Raw genomic sequence first — 14,067 nt, forward strand, 5'->3', positions numbered from 1 at the left:
CTTTGTATTTGCTAGATTCTGTCTCAGTAATGAAATCCACAAAGAACTACTTTTTTGTGGGCTTCTAAAGGAAAGATATAAAGAACAAGATATAGTATGTACAAAAAATGATTGGTTTAATTTTTTTAAATTTTTATTGGAGTATAGTTGATTTACAATGTTGTGTTAGTTTCAGGTGTACAGCAAAGTGAATCAGTTATATATATACATATATCCACTCTTTTTAAAATTCTATTTCCATATAGGTCATTACAGAGTATTGAGATGGTTTTATCTTTTTTAAACGCCTTACAGAAAAAGTGGAAATGCAGTTTTTTACTCTAATGAAGTGCTGTTTTGACAGGAATATTTTTCAAAAGGTGGGGGTGAATTTCAAGGTAAGTTTACTGAAAAAGTTGGCAACCTTTCACAGCAAAGATATTGAAGTCTGGAATGTACAAACTGCTATAGGATTCACCAATATCCTACAGAAACTAGACTTTTGAAATGTTCATAGTACTCTATTTTGTAATAAGGTAGGGAGTGACACTCCCTTTGCCACTTCCCTACCACACAGAGGTTAGCTGGCTATTTCGTGGCAAAGTCCTTAAAAGAGTTTTCAAACTAAAAGATAGCTTCCTTTCACACAAAGGTACATGTTTCAAATATACTGACCTTTTCTGTGGTGTCCTTTAACAGTCAGTGGCTATTTTCTTAAAACCATTATAATAAACACACTCAATATAGCTCTTCAAGGTTAAGTTGATATTTTAACAATGAGTGAGAAAATAACTGCTTTGGACGGAAACTCAGTTCACGGAGAGAACGTTTGGAGAACAGATGTTTGTGTTTTCATTGTTATGTAATTTTATTGCCAAAAATGATGTAAGTTGCATACCTAGAAAACCTCTCATATCTACACACTTAAAACCTGGGACTGAAAATATCTACCCTGAAAATGTCTTTCAAATGTAGAGTTTTGATGGATTTTGAACACATTTGTTAAAAACACAAAAGTGCAACAAGTGCTGATTGGCTGGCAATAACAAATGATTGGCATCAGGAAAGGTGATGGTTTACCAGCTGAATTTCATCAAAAGCTGTTGCATAATTGGTGGGTGGAATAGGAAAAGGAGAACCATGACGATGTGGTAAACTCAGCCCATGGAATTTGTCTTCCATTGAGAGCTGTGTATCTTTTTCAGACATCTTCCTCATCTATGACAGCCGCTGAAACCAAGTGCTGAAATAAACTAAACTTAGAACCACACCTTCACATAGCTGTATTATAGCATATAATTATAGCTGTATTACTGTATTACTATATTAACCCAAGATTTTTTTTTTTTTTTTTTTTTTTTTTTGCGGTACGCGGGCCTCTCACTGTTGTGGCCTCTCCCGTTGAGGAGCACAAGCTCCGGACGTGCAGGCTCAGCGGCCATGGCTCACGGGCCCAGCCGCTCCGCGGCATGTGGATCTTCCTGGACCAGGGCACGAACCGGTGTCCCCTGCATCAGCAAGCGGACTCTCAACCACTGTGCCACCAGGGAAGCCCCCAAGATTTTTTTTTAATGAAGCATATGTGATCACATTCTCTGTAGGAAAAAAATGTATTCATAACATTTTATTTATTTATTTATTTATTTATGGCTGCATTGGGTCTTTGTTGATGCGCGCGGGCCTAGTTGCGGCGAGCGGGAGCTGCTCTTGATTGCAGTGCACAGACTTCTCATTGCGACGCCTTCTCCTGTTGTGGAGTTCAGGCTGTAGGCACGCGGGCTTCAGCAGTTGTGACTCACGGGCTCCAGAGCGCAGGCTCAGCAGCTGTGGTTCAGGGGCTTAGCTGCTCCACAGCCTGTGGGATCCTTCCGGAACAGGGCTCGAACCCGTGTCCCCTGCATCGGCAGGCAGACTCCTAACCACTGCACCACGAGGGAAGCCCTCATAACATTTTAGTGAGAGTCAAAATCGTTTTTTGTACTACAAATATTATAAAAAGTTTAAACTGTTTGAAAATACTGTTTATTTCATCCTTGTCTCATCCTTTTAAAATGTCCTTTTTGTGTATGCTTTAGAACATACATAGTGTATTAGTAGAGTAACACATGCACATGATTTTATAAAACACTCAAGTATTGAGAATACTTCTCAAAATATTTTTAGTAGAGGGGTATGCAATCGAAAAAGTTGGGAGGACTTCCCTGGTGGCACAGTGGTTAAGAATCCGCCTGCCAATGCAGGGGACACGGGTTCGATCCCTGGTCCGGTAAGATCCCACATGCCGTGGAGCAACTAAGCCCGTGCGCCACAACTACTGAGCCTGCGCTCTAGAGCTCGTGAGCCACAACTCCTGAGGCTGCGAGCCACAACTACTGAGCCCACATGCCACAACTACTGAAGCCTGTACACCTAGAGTCCGTGCTCTGCAACAAGAGAAGCCACAGCAATGAGAAGCCCGGGCATTGCAATGATGAGTAGCCCCCGCACTGCAATGATGAGTAGCCCCCGCTCACTGCAACTAGAGAAAACCTGCACGCAGCAACGAAGACCCAACGCAGCCAAAAATAAATAAATTAAAAAAAAAAAGTTGGGAGACCACTGCTTGAATAGTGCCTACCTTGTTTTAGGGAATCAACCAGGTTATGAATGCAATGTGCTCAGCACATAATAAGTCCTCAGTGAGTATTGGCTCTTTGGCTCTTTTTTTTTTTTTTGGCTCTTTTTTTAAAAAATTTTTTTGCCTCTTTGGCTCTTATGATATCCTCTATATGACTGATGCATTAGAGGCAGTGTGAAATGATGGTGAAAAGCAAGAGCCTTGCAGTCAGGCAAAGTTGGATGTGTTCCCCTGCCACTTACTAGCTGAGAGAATGTGGCCAATGAACTTTGCAGGACTTCCCTGGTGGCGCGGTGGTTATGAAGCTGCCTGTTGATGCAGGGGACACGGGTTCGAGCCCTGGTCCACGAAGATCCCACATGCCTCGAAGCAACTAAGCCCGTGTGCCACAACTACTGATCCTGTGCTCTAGAGCCCACGAGCCACAACTACTGAGCCCGCATGCCACAACTACTGAAGCCCACATGCCTAGAGCCGGTGCTCCACAACAAGAGAAGCCACCAAAATGAGACACACACAGACTGCAACCAGAGAAAGCCCGCGTGCAGCAACGAAGACCCAATGCAGCCAAAACTAAATAAATAAATAAATAAATTTAAAAATCCTTTCTCCTTCCCATTTCCTTTAAAAAAAAAACTTCTCTGGGCCTCAATTTCTCATTAGTCCCCATCTCTTAGAGTTGTTATAAAGATTAAGAGAGGACTTCCCTGGTGGCGCAGTGGTTGAGAGTCCGCCTGCCGATGCAGGGGACGCGGGTTCGTGACCTGGTCTGGGAAGATCCCACATGCCGTGGAGCGGCTGGGCCCGTGAGCCATGGCCGCTGAGCCTGCGCGTCCGGAGCCTGTGCTCCGCAACGGGAGAGGCCACAACAGTGAGAGGCCCGCGTACCGCAAAAAAAAAAAAAAAAAAAAAAGAAAGTACTTTGCAAACCATAAAGCATTATTATTCCAAACCTTACATATTACAGAAACTAACGGCTCTCGAATAGAGTAAGGAAGCACTTTGTTCTGCTCACCATTCTCCCTCTCTCTCCAGGTTGTTCACATTCTCTTCAATATGACACCCTGGCCTTCTCACCACAGCCCCTGATGCTACTACCTCCTTCCTTGCACCTACTTAAGGGCCAAGGGTGAGCAGCCTGATCCTGGGTAAAAACCTGAATTCACATCAAGAAAAAGCCTGCCATGTCTCTATTCCCAGGTAGAAATCTGTGCGACCTTTCTGGTTTTCTCAATAGCTAGCTGGTTAGAGCGCCCTCGTGTGTCTCCACGTGGTAATACCTGAGGTCTTTCCTGAGAGGTGACTTTTTCATCGCAGCCTCAGTAAAAGGTGTAATGGAAATTTTTTTCTCGTCACACTTCATGGCCCATGCTTGACACTTGGACTCCAGTTAAGCCATTGCAGCCCGAGTCTTAGGCAGGTTTCCTGCTTGCGCTCAGGCCTAAAGATTTCTTCCTGCTCCCTGTCCACACCTTTCTCCTCGGTCATTTTGAAAAACCCTGGTCTCACCATTCACAGATGTCAATTTGGTCTAACCACCTTCTATTATTCCAAGCTTACCCAGCTCCCAAAGTAAGATCATACGTTTTTCTAAAAAGGAAAGAAAGTAAATCCAAAATAATAGAAAAGGATGTTTTAAGTGTTTACTAAATATGATTTGTTCTATAGTCTAAGGAAAAGGTATCGAGAATGTTAAACCTTTCACAGGGGTCTCCCCATGGAAAGCCCTGACACTTGGGAAGGGGTAAATGACGATCAGAGACAGTGATGTCTGGCAGTGCGTGCATGCGTGTGCACACGAACACATGTTTACACACTCTCACAGTCACACACTCTTCTGCTCAGGGAGCTTTCTCTCTCGTGGCTTTCTCTCTCACTGAGAGTCATGTGATATCAGCTCAGGTCTTTGGAGGAAAGAAAACTTATATTTTATATCTGGAACCTCAAGAATGTTCCCTGCATGGACTTCCCTGGTGGTCCAGTGGTTAAGACTGCTCACTTCCTAGGCAAGGGGCATGGGTTCAGTCCCTGGTTGGGGAAGTAAGATCGCACATGCCACACGGTGTGGCAAAAAAAAAAAAAAAAAAAAGAATGTTCCCTGCTCCCTCCATCAGCTACCGTTATAAAAGCCTGAGGGACTTTACTTCCCATATTCCACACATTCCCCTCATGCCTGCTCTGCATCCATGGATTTTTCTGCATCCATGAGCCCCATTGGCAAACTCCACTGTGAGCCAAAGATACATGTGCTTTTGGCTTCACCCCAGGAGCATGTTCCTGAAAAGTTGCGGGCAAATTAAATTTTTGCAGGTCAGTTATGATTCCCCACCGGCTTCCAATGAGACTTTTGAGCTGCGCTCTCTCCTCCTCAAGATTGATTTTCAACACTTCAGCTTGAAGTTTCTCTGCCTCTTGCCATCCTCCCTGACAGTTAAACCTCATCTGGAAAATGAAGAATCTAACCAAGGAAACATTAAGAACACTCGAATAGTCCAGGACCTGGTTCTAATAGTCCAGGACCTATAAAAAATACACTAGAGGGCTTCCCTGGTGGCGCAGTGGTTGAGAGTCCGCCTGCCGATGCAGGGGACGCGGGTTCGTGCCCCGGTCCGGGAAGATCCCACATGCCGCAGGGCAGCTGAGCCCGTGAGCCATGGCCACTGAGCCTGTACATCCGGAGCCTGTACTCCGCAACGGGAGAGGCCACAGCAGTGAGAGGCCCGCGTACCGCAAAAAAAAAACAAAAAACAAAACAAAAAAAAACACTAGAGAGGCTGCCATTTGGAAAAGACACCAGGTACCACCATTCAAAATGCAAACCCTCATCCTACATCCAACTTTTGGAGAGGCTATTTCCAAGGGCTTGAGGGGTTTTGCCCCACTCCCTTGGAGGGGGAGCAGCTGCCTGAGGGGATGGGCATTTTCAGTTTAGGAGGATTTTTACTATCCCTTCTGCTTTCTGCTCTCTTCACCCCACTCCCAGGTGTCAGATTCCAGAGACCTGTTGACTGAAGAAAAACACACAACCCAAAATTTGCAAGTTATGTTTTCTTCAGTGGACTTACTGAGGACTATAGCCTGGGAGGCAGCCTCTCAGAGAGCTCTAAGGAACTGTGCCAAAGAAGTAAAGGAGGAGCCATGATATATGGGAGTTTTTGCAAGAAAAAAATAAAAACATGGGTTCAAACATCAAAGACTACAGCTAATCACAGAAAACAGACATCTCAAAGTAGTGATTTTAGCCTCCCACCCTTTTTTTTTGGCCACGCCATGCAGCTTGTGGGATCTTAGTTCCCCGACCAGGGATTGAACCCAGAGCCCTCAGCAGTGAGAGCATAGAGTCCTAACCACTGGACCACCAGGGAATTCCCTAGCCCTTTTCTCTGTATGGCAAGATGCAAGCGTCTGGGCTCATGGAAATTATTCCTTATTTAAGCATCTTAACTATCTTGGGCCAGTATCCTGTTTTTCTCCATCCTGAGTTCCCCTCAGGGTGCGCTGTGGGGCGGTGGGGGACGGTGGCTGCAGGGGCTCCTGGCTTGATGGCAGTTGACATTCATTGTTCACTAGCAGGCAGCATTCTTTGTTTACTGGAATGGCAGGTGATACTCTTTGTCCACAGACCCTCTCTCCTGAAATAGAGATGGGTGCTGTGGTCCCGGGGAACCATGTATGCAACTGGTGACCTAGACATGCACTTGGTAAGTAAAGAGTCGCTAGGGAAGCACCTTGGCTTTGGTCTCTGGCAACAGTTAAGCAAGGGCACGTGCGCCCTGGGTCTGTGATGCTGGTCAGGCGACTGCCCTTGCAGCCTTTGAACCGGAACTGGAGATATTATTAGTGCTGATAGCGAAGGGAACTGCCTGCTTAGTGGCGAGGAAAATTAATAGTCCAAGTGTTCTCCCATCCTGCATTCTCCATGCTGGCATTTTGATTAAAAGAAATACTGCTGCAGCTGTTTGCATATTCTAGAAGTGTATGTGCATGTGTGCGGTTTAGTGTTTACAGATTTGGGGTTGCGGAGGGGAGTTTCCAGAGCAACGGAAGTAGCTGCTTGTCAGTCAGGGTTCATTTTGAAAATGAAAGCCTGAAAGCTTGGGGCCCACTCTGGGCCTGGGCCTAGTCTCTGAGGAGCCGGCAAAGGCCAGGAGTTGGCTTTGGTTAGTCAGCTCAGTGAAGCAACCACTTGATCACCTTTTACCTTTTTCTTTTACGAATTGACCAAGTCTATGAGCTGCTTTTGGTGTCCTGCAGATTCAGTCTGAGGCAGGGATGTGGGAGTGGGCATCGAGGTTCTGGCTGAAGACACCTCCCCCAACACGTACACACACAATTACATTTCCCCAGGCTGCCAGACCAGAACGAGGTAACATATTTCTCACACACCTACTAGGTACACAAGGGTAGTATGACTAGTCATCAAAGAGTTTAGTTTAATTGGCACGTCACAGTAAAGGGAGAGAAATACAACACAAGGCTGTCTGTTCTGGATACCGAAGGAGTAGTACAAACAGATGGTTGGGGGAGCGAGAGGGATCACTCTGGGCTGGGGTAATCGGAGGAGGCTTACTGGAGAAGGTGGCAACTGAGGCCAACCTTGAAGGACAGGGGGAAGAACTTCACCAAATAGAAGCTATGAGGGAGGACATTCTAGGTAGAGGAGGGCAAGTTCAAGATATGCTCAGGTTAGAACAAGTCCATCCGTTTGGCTGGCATTTGGGATTTGTGTGAGTGATTTGCTGTTGATAAGCCTGGTTTGAATGCCAGATCCTCTGTGCCAGAACAAAGGCTATGGTGTCACACAGACTTGCTCTGCTACTTCCTTTGGGGTGACCTTGGGCAAATGGCCTAATCTCTTTGCAAAGTGAGGATAGTAACAATACTTAGCTCTTGAGATCCTTGGGAGGGTGATAGAAGGAACATATATAAAGCATTTTGCAGAGTGGCACATAAAACATATTCAAAAAATGGATTACAAATGCATAGGCTGTCATGAAGGAAAGCTCCAGCTCTTTAGGGCTGATCCCAAATATGTGAGGGCAAAGGTGGAAAAGCCTCTGATACCTTCCATCACTGTGGGACCCAGTGGAGTGGGCTGGCTTGGCCTGAGTCCCCATTCCCTCTGGCCTAGACTGTTGGAACAGTCTCCTGGCTTTCTGCCTCTGCCTCTCACATAATCATCTTCCTAAAGACCACCTTAATCATGGCTGTATTCCTCTCTGGCTCAAGAACCTTCTATGGCTTCCCACTGCTCATGACTGAACTCCCTAACATGGCGGGGGGGAGGCAAGAACTACCATTTATTGAGAGAAGAGCAAAGAGGATGCTAACGTTAGGACTAAAAAGGTAAAATATCCTTCTCTTTTAAAAGCCTTGAAACTCTGAATTCGCGGAAATCAGCAGGTCCCTCAGGGAGAGAGCGGGATGCATCTCTGAAGAGGGTAAGGTGTTCGTGGCCGATGACTCAGATTCACCAGTACCTGCTTCTTCAAGCCAAGCTGGGAAAGGTTAAAGAGAAGAGGGCGGAGAGAGGAGTAGGGAGCCTCGGGGAAGCAGGGGAATAGCCCTTCTCAGTTCCCTGGAAGGGCTTACGCCTGGACACTTTCTCGAATTTCTCTGTAGGAATCCCGGGCAGCTCCGGCGCTGCGGGAAGGGTCAAGGCCACACAAAGGGCAGTGCAAGCGAACCCGAGTCACATGGGGCAGCCAAGCCGCCTCCGTGAATGCGAGGCGCGGGACAAAGGCGGCTCGGGGACAAAGTGCAGGGAGACTCCTGAGGAGATAAGAGGGAAGGGCGAAGGAAGGGGCGGAGAGCGACCGCCCCGGAGCTCTAAGGACCGCGCTGCCGGAGGCCTTGGCTGGAAGCCGAACTCAGCCCGCCGCGGAGGGGGCTCCCTAGAGCCTCTTCACCCAGCAACTGCGGGGATGCTGAGAACCAGGCTGCTGGGGCAGCTGGGTTGCTCCCGTTGGCGCTCGGGGCCAGCGCGCAGCCCGCCCCCGCGTCCGCCCCACAGTTGCCCACGCCGTGCGGGAGGCGGGGCCGCCCAGCTCACCTGGCCGTTTGAGGCGGGGCGGGGCCGCCCGCGACCCGGGGGAGCGGAGGTGGCGGCGGTACCCGGGGTGCAGGAAAGGGGCTCGCCGCGGGGGCATGGCCGGAGCTCCCACCCCTCCAGGCCCCCCCACCGCCCGTGCCGGGGGCCCTCCCTCGGCTCGCTCGCGCTCTCCCTCCCTCTTCTCCCCTCCTTCGCTCCCTCCCTCCGAGCCCAATTGCTCAAGCCGCTTCCTTCCCCAACGCCAGCGCCAGTTCCTCTCTTGGTGGGGCCCGGGAAGGGCAGCAAACGCTAGACACTGGAACCGCCGCGGCGGCAGGACCATGGCCGAGCCCCGAGGGGCCGCGAAGCCGGCACCCAAGGCCTCCTTCGCACCGACCGAGCTCAGCCTGCGGAGCGCCCCGCAGCCCCGCCCCTCGAGAGTGGACACCGTCAACCTGGGCAGGTACCGGGGCAACGCCACCGCCTCCCGGGAGTCCCGCTTCCAAGGCTCGTTGATGCCCTCGGGGCGCCGGCGGGAAGCGCTGCGGGAGCTGCTGGGGCTGCAGGGGGCGGCTCCCGCCGGGTGGCTGTCGGAGGAGCGCCCCGAGGAGCAGTCCCCGGGCGGGCCGAACGCACCGAGCGGTAGCGGGCTATGCCTGGAGCCCCGGGAGCACGCGTGGATACTGGCGGCCGCTGAGGGCCGCTTTGAGGCGCTGCAGGAGCTGCTGGAGGTCGAGCCGGGGCTGCTCCTGCGGGGCGACCCGATCACGGGCTACACGGTGCTGCACTGGCTGGCCAAGCACGGGCGCCACGAGGAACTCATCCTGGTGCACGACTTCGCCCAGCGCAGGGGGCTGCGGCTCGACGTGAGCGCCCCGGGTAGCGGCGGCCTCACGCCCCTCCACCTGGCGGCCCTGCAGGGCCACGATATGGTCGTCAAGGTCCTGGTGGGCGCCTTGGGGGCAGACCCCACGCGCCGCGACCACAGCGGCCACCGGGCCTGTTACTACCTGCGGCCAGACGCGCCCTGGAGCCTGCGGGAGCTGTTGGGGGCCGAGGACTGGGAGACGGCGGGCCGCAGCGAGCGTAACAACGCCAACAACAACAGCAGCGGCGGCGGCGCCGCGTGTACGCCGAGACGCACCCCCAGCGCAGTGAGCGCGCCGGTCGTGGAGACAACGGCCAGAGCGGCGGCGGCGCCCGCCAAGGGGAAGGACTCCGTGGGCAGACGGGTGGCGCAAATTCAAGGCCTTTTCCACCATATGTTCCCCTTCTTCCAGGACCGTTGAAGGAGACGGAGACTGGAGAGCGTGGAGGGACCAAGACGCTGCGGCGGGGCCTCGGTCCCGGGTGGTCCCTGGCGGTCCCTGGCGGTCCCGGGTGGTCCCTGGCGGTCCCGGGTGGTCCGGGTCCCACCGAAGGGGCGGCGCCTCGGACGCAGCTCGGGCCGCAGCCATGGGCGCTGGTCCTGCAGGGAGCAGATCACCTCGGGGTCCGTCTCAGGCACCTGTCTCAGGAGTACAGACACCAACCAGGATACGCGGGGACCAGGGCACGCCTAACCGAGGGAGAGCAAGGACCAAGCCTTCCTGGCGCCGAATCCCCAAACTACAGGATTGAGTTAGGAGCAGAAGCGTGGTCCTGCTTGGGAGAGGGAAAGTTAGCTTCCAGTAGCCATTTCTGGGCAGGTGGAAGCTCTGGGTTTATTAGGAAACATTTGCTAGAAGAATGAGTTAAGATTGTAAACCACTGATGCAGAGGAAGCGCCTAACTGCAGGCCTGACTTGGCTGCCCTCACTTTGTGAGGGCAGGCTCAGCCCCTGTCAACCTGCTCCTGAGACAACCAGGCCTTACCCGTACGGTTTGGTTTCTAATGTATCACGAATGACTTCTTAAGCATATTAAAGTGGCATATGTTTTCCTTTCACATTACAAAGCTGTCCTTTGAATGACTTTTTTTTTCCATTAACCACCTCTTCCCTGTGTTTGCAGGGAAGAGGTCACCAACCCACGGCTGCGAGCTAGTGATCCAGAACAGTCTCTGGATCTCATTTGCAGAGCAAGTGGCCAAGACGTGCACCAAAGGAGCTACTCTCCCCTTGGCTCTGAGTAGAGACACACAGTTTACCTGTCTCCTGGGCTCTTTAGCATCTAGGTCTGGCCTCTTGCACAAGTCTCATCCCAGAGGAGTTGTCTGCAGGGAGCAGAGGTGAGATAAAAGGAAAAAGCCTCCAAATATGTATTTCTAATATTTCCTGGTGAGTCATGTAATTTACCTTGACTTCTGCCCTCCAATGAGACACACCCCCTGGCACATTTTTTCCAAGGTAGGGCTTTAATCATCAGCATTGTGGGTTTCTTTTAGTTACATTTACAGGTGGGTTGATTTGAGCTGAAAGGAGGGACAAGCAGTTGGCTGGAAATCCATGCTGCTTTCTAGAACAGCATATTTTCAAAATAGCACTGTATCCCTGGAGGGTTGGGTAGCCCTTGCAATGGACTGCTGTGTCCCCAGCCCTCCCATCCCAGTCCTCTGAGGCCAGGGAGGAACTGAGTCACAACAAAACACAGCCCAGAGACACCACCCTGAGCCCATCTGTCCAGGTTTCCATCTCTGCCTGGCGGGCCTGTTTGCCCCTCCTGTGCTCAAAACGTTCCCACTTGCCCTTAATAACGCATTAGATTCTTCCCATCCATGAAATGATCCAAATCTTTCCTATTGATTCTCAGCCTGTCCCGTGTCTCTAGGAACTATACCTTAAACATATTTACAGTGTAATGTAGCATTTCCTTTTTCTTCTTCTAAATGAACTTCTTTGGGAATTCCCCCACCATCCAGTGGTTAGGACTCGGCGCTTTCACTGCAGGGTCCTGAGTTCAATCCCTGGTTGGGAACTAAGATCCCACAAGCTGCACGGCAGAGCCAAAAAAAGAAAAGAAACAAAAATGAACTTCTGTGATGTTTGCAGTGGGAGGGTGAGCAGCTCCTGGCTTGTGGCATTTGGAATGGGCATCTAGCATAACCCTCCTCCACCCCCATGCCCATTTTACAGATGCAAATTGGCTAACTGATGCAGGACTGCGATTTCTGCTCCACAACCTCTCCCTTGACAGCTGCCAAGGTGGGTTGGGTTTGGTGAAGGCATCAGGGCAGGGCCTTCCTGCCACATGGCTGAGTCTGCGGACTCCTGGCTTGGAGGGAAGATTGGCATGTGCCTTCGTCCAACATTCAAAGGACACTTTTAATGATAGTCCCCTCTTCATAGAAAAGTTTGAACCTAAGCATCTTAACTATTAGCAGATCTGGGGACCTAAGACAAGCATCTGCCCTGCTCTTTCCAAAATGAAAACCAAGTCAGCTGGAAGATTTGAAAGCGGCTTTCTGGAGTTTTTCCTTTAGTCAGCTATTCTTCCCCACAGATTTTTCTCATCATGTGATATTGCCTAGCCTACCTCCTCCATGTAAAATTGAGGTTTGGCTGCAGGGGACAAACCCCCATGCTGAAAACTCTCCATGCTTAACATCAAGCCATTGGCATTTCTGGTATGCTTTTCGAGGCAAGACTGGTATGCTCACCCCAAGAGAAAGAACAAATTCCCTGAGAAACTTCTTTCCAGGGGAGCAAATCAGTTAAGCAGATGATGCAAACCTGCATTCTAGTGGGACAGGCAGACAAGAAAAGGAAGCAGAAGCAGGGCTGTGACAGGTAAGCATGGGAGTTGGAGTAGGGGGTGCTGCAAAGAGGGCGGGGCCTAACCCAGGCCAAAGGTGCAGGAAAGGCTTTCGGGGAGGAAGAGTACACCTGATCTGAAGCTGGAGGGGTGAGTGGGAGTCGCTCAGTGGAGACGGGGGAGCAGCCTCCTGGCAGGGCCACTGGAGTATGCACGGATGCACATAGCAAGTACCAGGAGATGTGAGTCAGCCGGTTTGGAAGGAAGGTGGGAGCTGGGGAGTAATTAACGGCAACTCTGGAGAAGTGGATGGGGGTCCGGATCACTAAGGCTCTCATAGGTCATGCTGAAAGAGGAATACAGATTTTAACCTAGAGGTAGCTGGGAGCCATAGAAGGTTTCTAAGTAGGGGAGTAACATGATGAGATTTTAGAAAAATCACTCTTCCAGTCACGTGGAGGATAGAGCCAAGTGGGGTAAAATGCATCATACAAGCAAAGCGTTTCAGGAGAAACGCTTCAAGGAAAGCCATGCTTCTGCTGGGAAATTCAAAGATCCCTGTGGAAGGCAGTAGCCTCCAAACTTGTTTTTTTTGTTCTCTCTTTTGCTCAACTGGAGCTTACCTCAGAGCCCCAAGTGTAAAACTAAGTGCGGAGCCACTCAGGTGAAGCTGGGTTGGGACCTCTCCCCGCCATCCCGTGCCCCTGTCTTAGACCGGCAGGGGTCGCACAATGGCCCCGGGAGCAAAATTGCCAAAACTGCTGGCGTGGTGAAAAGTGCTCAGCCTAACCTGGGTTCCGAAACCTGCTACTGATTAGTGACCTTGAGCAAATCACTCACCTCTCTGAGCTGCAGTTTCCTCATCAGTAAAATGGGAACAATACAAGCTCCCTTGCAAGGTTGTTCTGACGATTCGAGAAAATACATATGCAATGCCTAGCAATGCTGCAGGACACATAGGAAATAGAAAATAACAGAGAATGTATTTATTAACAAATTTATTAAAGAATTTATTAACAAATAAATTCTTGTTTGGAAAAATTAAGGTACTCAGCAGGCTCTTGTGGTGAAACTACTTTATCTGCTAGGGTAGTCCAGGAGAGATCTTGTGGTTACCTGAATTATCCCACCTCTAAAATGTGTCCACATTGATTGCAAATGATTTTCCCTCTGTACAGATGAGTGGCTGCTCCTCAACGGAGATATTGGTTCCTCTGCTGATGTTCTTCACAACCTACACACTTTTACTTTAGACAAAATCGAAACAAGCCGACTTACCTTGTTCTCAGCCCACAGAAGAAGTAAAAGCAGTAACTTAGTAAGTAATTGTCCACCAACTATTAAATAGGTTAGATATTATTTCCAGATAAAGTCATAAACTGGAGTCAGGGCTAAAGCTGAAATCCTCTGAAGAGAATAAAAGCACACAAGTCGATTGTCTCTTGACCCTGTTATCTATAGAAATGCCCCCTCCCATCCCAGACAACATACCCTGCATTCCACACCCAGCCTCCCTGTTTTCCCTCTTTCTGTTCATTTTAATGAAGGGAAGGAGCATACCTCTCTCTTTCAAGATGTAACTCATGCTCTCAAGCCCGCTTCCTCCCACAGCCTAATTCCATCAGTTGTCCCTCTCCTGTATCTTGGAGCTCACCCTCAGTTTAGTTCAGTGCAGTAAATGTTTGTTGAGCACCTACTAGGAGCCAGGCTCTTTGGGTGACAAACACTTCCCAGCCAAGATTTTCCACAGGGAGGTCTCCTCCCTTAA

The 14,067-nt window shown here is 50.0% G+C and overlaps 1 protein-coding gene across 1 annotated transcript; it reads left to right on the forward strand.

Annotated features, from left to right (window-relative positions):
- Window positions 1-8,968: 8,968 nt before the first annotated feature.
- Window positions 8,969-9,916, forward strand: SOWAHD (sosondowah ankyrin repeat domain family member D; the record flags this gene model as incomplete). The annotated part of the gene is made up of 1 exon (XM_082610854.1): window positions 8,969-9,916. The coding sequence occupies one exon, from the start codon at window positions 8,969-8,971 to the stop codon at window positions 9,914-9,916; it is 948 nt and encodes a 315-aa protein (XP_082466980.1).
- Between the last annotated feature and the right edge of the window lie 4,151 nt (window positions 9,917-14,067).

The sequence above is a fragment of the Mesoplodon mirus genome (assembly GCF_964341445.2).
Source record: "Mesoplodon mirus genome assembly, chromosome: X".
NCBI classification, from domain to species: Eukaryota; Metazoa; Chordata; class Mammalia; order Artiodactyla; family Ziphiidae; genus Mesoplodon; species Mesoplodon mirus.